The 5,354-nt window shown below is 43.9% G+C and overlaps 1 protein-coding gene across 1 annotated transcript in view; it reads left to right on the top strand.

The window, feature by feature from the left end:
• KNTC1 (kinetochore associated 1) overlaps positions 1–3,229 on the top strand; it is an 87,612-nt gene extending 84,383 nt beyond the window's left edge. The window contains exons 61-64 of the mRNA XM_006768977.2: positions 262–351; positions 773–918; positions 1,697–1,787; positions 3,001–3,229. Of these exons, the coding sequence (XP_006769040.1) occupies positions 262–351; positions 773–918; positions 1,697–1,787; positions 3,001–3,021 (348 nt within the window). The 3' untranslated portion in view covers positions 3,022–3,229. The remainder of the gene's footprint in view (positions 1–261; positions 352–772; positions 919–1,696; positions 1,788–3,000) is intronic.
• The last annotated feature ends 2,125 nt before the right edge of the window (positions 3,230–5,354 follow it).

The following is a 5,354-nucleotide window of genomic DNA, read 5'->3' as shown; positions in this document are numbered from 1 at the left end:
GTGCTAGTATTTAAATAGATTCCTTTTGGCACTTAGGATGACAGCATGCCTATTATTAAACAGCTCTTACGGTTGGAATGGGCATTTTTGTCAAATGCTTCTTACCTTATTTCAATAATGTTTGGTTGACAGAGGCATTTTTTCCTATAATAGAAATCCTTTCAGGTATTTCAGATTTAAAAAGGGAATACTTTACAGATTGGACAGACATGAGTAGTAATTACGCTTTTCTGTCAACTATGTTTTGATTTGTTTCTCTAGACCTTTCTGAACTCGTGCAGCCCTCAGGTCATTTTACAGCAGTTGGAGGAGCATATGAGTACCGGCCAGCTGGCAGGGTTTTCACATCAAGTAAGAGAAAATTTCATCTCCTTTTTGCTATGAAAAATTAGGTATTAGAAGGTAAATAATTTCCCCGAAACCTGGATGAAGCGGAAAGTCACTGTCTCAATCTTTTCGTTAATACATACTATTCATTTGCTTTTATTAAAACCTATACCTTTTTTTAACAGCGGGGACCCTGGCTGTCTTGTTTATTGCGGTGCTTTTTTTAAAAGTCCCAAAGTGCTTAACCACAGTTACTTCCTACTTATTCACTGTATATAGTTCTGAAATGGGCCAACGCAGTCCCCCCCTCCCCGGCCCACCCCTCACAAAGGAGTGCATTACATCACGATGACGGTCTCACTCCTGATTGTCAGAAATGTTTCGGAATTAACTAGGACTTGGCATTTAACACGTTGTTAATATGACGATACCTGTCATTCTATAGATTCAAAATCTGGTTCTGAATAATATCAGAAATAAGAAGGAGTTTGGGATTTTGGCAAAGACAAAATACTTTCAAGTGTTGAAACTGCACCTGATAAACACCAACAACATCACTGACCTGGTAAACTATTTGGCAAATGAAGTAAGGTAAGTCAATTAAAAAAAAAACAAACTTGCCACAGAATGTCCTTAATTGTATCTTTATTTTGGAGGAAAACATCAAACAATTATAGAGCTGTTTGGTTGTAACTCAAGGCTCCAGACGTTACCTTGTAGCGTTACTACCCGTACCCAGAGGTCAGTTGTCTTGTAGCCCATCCCTTGGAACATGCACTGGGAATCAGACAAACAAGCTGCCTGAGCCTCCAAAGTAGGTGTCTCTCAGCTCCGCTCTGAAACCCTGAATGACAGCTTTAGTTCTTAGCGTTTGCTCAGAGTCGATGGCTCATGTATCATAATGTTGGCCAAGCTTGGTTATCTAATTTTCCAGCATCCACAAGTTTGGAAACAACAAGCTTCTCCTGGGATAAGGTTGGGAACAGATCTGTAAAGTGAAAAGGAGAGAGAAGAAATGGGGTGACCCTGAAGAAAGGCAAGGGATTAACCTGCCTCCTGGGCCTATCCCTCCCTTCACCTCGCTGTGCTGATCACATGGGAGGCGTGCCTCTCTCCCGACCACAGCACGGCTCTTTCTGCTTGTGTATCGCTGGGGTCCAACCATAATCACTTGCTGTCATTTGTGAACGGGCGTTATTTTTTGATGCGTGATCTATATAGGACCGGCTGCACATATTTCAGACATGCAATCGAATGAGTTTTGACATATGTCTACACCGGTGACGCCCTCACCACAATCCAGTTAGCGAGCATAGTTCCCACCCCCAAAACTTTCCTCATGCCCTTCGTTTTCTCTCTGATGCTGTAGTATAGATGAAGCTTCCGTCTTTATAAGTGAGTACTCAAAGCACCGTGGGAACCCCGTGCCCGCAGACGCCGCTCCCTGTGAGATTCTGAAGGTAAAGCTGCCCGCAGTTACCTGGGCCCTCACCAGCCTGACGCCATTTCTGTTTCCAGGGTCTTGACATTGAGCCAGACTTGCTCTGGAGATCACCGTGTTTTCACATGGGACTGCATATATTTTTTATATTTTACTTTTTTATGAGAGTCCCAGGCCAGCAATGAAGAGGCCATGGCTCTCCTCTGAGCTCTGCACCAAGCGGCCATGTGGCCTCCAGCCCATCACTGACCCTGGGCAAGCTCTGACTTTACACCTGGGCCACCTGCTCTGCAGCTCCCTCCTATAGTCTTGCTTTTCAAACTGAAGCAAGTGAGACACTACATTTCCAAAGGCCTTAGTTAATGTGGTGCTTGAGTATCAGTGGCTTTTACTTCTCTCTTTTTTTTTTTTTTTAAATATATTTTATTGATTTTTTACAGAGAGGAAGGGAGAGAGATAGAGAGTTAGAAACATCGATGAGAGAGAAACATCGATCAGCTGCCTCCTGTACACTCCCCACTGGGGATGTGCCCGCAACCCATGTACATGCACTTGACCGGAATCGAACCTGGGACCTTTCAGTCCGCAAGCCGACGCTCTATCCACTGAGCCAAACCGGTTTCGGCTACTTCTCCTTTTTTAGTTACCTAAGACACAAATGTTCCCTAAGGAAAAAAGAGAAATTTGCAAGAGCAAAAAAACAAAGTTCTGAATCTCTTGAAATCTCACTACCAAGAGAGTATCACTGTTAACATTTTGGTATATATTCTTCCCAATGTCTTTATATATAAAATGTGCATGTAAATTATTTCTACTTCTATTTTGAATTTAAATATAAGGTAAATATTTTTATTTTGATCGTGAATTAGTAGTTTTAGTAAACCTAAATATTGTGGGGGGAGGTTTCTGTCCTTTGGTCCAAAATAGACATATTAAAATAAGCCTATGTGTTCTTAACTTTCATTAATAACTTCCAAGTCTGTTGTGCTCAGTAGCATAAAATTGCTTTTTTCAAAAAGGGAGAATATGAATTTAGGAGATGAATTTGTGGCCCTTAAAAATAGGTTTTTCTATAGTCCTATTCATCTGAACTGCTCAAGAATGTTATGTGTAGATTTTTAGCAATACAGTTAAACCTTAAGTTCTTTAGTTTATCTGAGCATTTTTATTTAAAAAAAAACAAAACCCTAAATGACACTCATAAAAATACTTCTGTGTTTCTTCCCATTTAGATGTTTCTTAATGGATCATAGTCAGTCATCAAACCTTTCTCAGGAAGAGCCAGAGGAAGTTTGGAGCCCGCTATCAACTGACCATATTTATTACGGTTGTTAAAATTGTGCAATCTCTGTGTTATAGCTGCTGTCCAATATTATCTGACAAGTGATGCTAAGACACTTGGTAGTTTGTCCCATAAAAAAGTTATATCCTGAGTTAATAAATCTTTTATTTTCCAAGTTACTTGTATAACTTAGAGAGACAATTTTTCTTACCATATATGAAGGAAACAAAATGCAAAGATATTTTGCTCCCTACAGAAGAAAAGCGAGTACTTATAGCCTATTTCTTCCACCTATAAAAATAAGAATGTCAGTCTTTTTTTTTTTTTTTTTTTTCAGAGGGGAAGGGAGGGGGGGGGGAGAAACATCAATGATGAGAGAGAATAATCCATCAGCTGCCTCCTGCAGGCCCCCCTACTGGGGGGCAAGCCTGCAACCTGGGCATGAGCCCTGACCTGGTTCATAGGTGGACACTCAACCACTCAGGCACACCAGCCAGGCCAGAATGTCATTCTAACTAATGTTATTCTAGTAAACATGTATATAATTTTTTGCCTTAGCCAGTTTAGCTCAGTGGCTAGCCAAGGGGTCCCAGGTTTGATTCCAGTCAAGGGGTCTAGGGCTGGTTGGTACCTCAATTGCAAGCTCCTCCCCAACCCGGGCCCTGGTCAGGGTACGTGCAGGAGGCAACCAATCAAGGAGGGCGCAGGCAGGAGGCAACCGATTGATGTGGTTCTCTCGCATCGATGTTTCTCTGTCTTTCCCTCTCTCTTCCGCTCTCCCTAAAAATCAGTGAAAAATATCCTCGGGTGAGGATTTTTTTTAAAGTATATAATTTTTGCTGCAGATGCAGAGTATGTCAGTTCGTGGCCAGACAGGAAAATAGAAAACACTCCAGATAATTCAAGTGGAGATGGATTGAATGCCAGAAATTGGTTCCAAAGTTGTTAAAAGAACCAAAAGGCCAAAAGGGGGATGGAGGGAGGCCACTTGGGAGGCACAGGGGAAGGCTATTAGTCTAAGGTCAGGGAGCTGCCCCCTCTTCCTGCCCCTGGGTTGGAGCCTCCAGCCGCCATTCTCCACGGAGCTGGTGGAGCCCGCTGCTCCGCTCGGGAGACTGAGTCTCCTCCCTCCAGTACTGCTGCAGCATCACCACCGCAGCCCGCAGCCGTCCTTGGGCATCCTCCGTCCTCGGGCATCCTCCGCTGTGGCTGCCTCTGCCAAGCCACTACTGAAGAGAAGTACCTCTGTGCCTTCACCAACCTCTGCTTCTTGTGCTAGCCCCAAGAAACGATGGGACAGAGCAGGAAGCTGTCTGGCCGGGAGTGTGGGGCGTGGCGTGTGCAGGCTGTAAGCCCCAAGTAGGAGGATGGCCCAGAAGGGCAGCGTGGTGCCGAAAGGCAGCAGACATGGCCGGGCACAAAAATAATCGTAGCTCTTATTCCGCCTTCGTCATCTGTTGCTACGCTTGTGAATAACTCGATGATACGAGGATTGGTCGGCCTTTTTGTGCCAGTTGAGAAAATACTTGTTTCTGTATCAGCATCATGATTGAAAGCATGGGTTTTGGAATAAAACACGCCTGGAATTGAATATGGTGCTATCCTGTGCCAGCTGTGTGAACCCTGGCAAGTTACAGAATTTCCCAAAGCCCGATGCCCCACTCGTAAAGCCTCCTAGAAGCAGGCGGTGTAAGTGGCCGTTCACCTGCTCTCTCCCGGACGTGCATAGACTGCACCACTATTTCCCGCAAAGCTTTCCACACTTGCAACGATTTCCTTAAGATACATTCCCAGGAGCGTGTTTACCAGATCAAAGGACATGAAGACCGTTTTTAAGGCTCTAGATCAGTGATGGCAAACCTTTTGAGCTCGGCATGTCAGCATTTTGAAAAACCCTAACTTAACTCTGTTGCCGTGTCACATATAGAAATTTTTTGATATTTGCAACCATAGTAAGACAAAGATTTATATTTTTGATATTTATTTTATATATTTAAATGCCATTTAACAAAGAAAAATCAACCAAAAAAATGAGTTCGCGTGTCACCTCTGACACCCGTGTCATAGGTTCGCCATCACTGCTCTAGATGCAAACTGCCACACTGCGTGCATGTCAAGAGGCCTTGGCAGATGTCTGCTGTCCTGCACCCGTCCTCTCCAATGCGAAGCGATCTTTTAAAAACTTTTTGCTGCCCGGCCGGCTTGGCTCAGTAGTTGAGCATCGACCTATGAACCAGAAGGTCACGGTTCGATTCTTGATCAGGGCACATGCCCAGGTGGTGGGCTCCTCCTCTGTGTACAGCG

The sequence above is a fragment of the Myotis davidii genome, unplaced genomic scaffold, assembly GCF_000327345.1.
Source record: "Myotis davidii unplaced genomic scaffold, ASM32734v1 scaffold223, whole genome shotgun sequence".
Taxonomy (NCBI): domain Eukaryota; kingdom Metazoa; phylum Chordata; class Mammalia; order Chiroptera; family Vespertilionidae; genus Myotis; species Myotis davidii.
The sequence above is the reverse complement of the archived record's forward strand: the minus strand, read 5'-3'. Positions and strand labels throughout refer to the sequence as shown.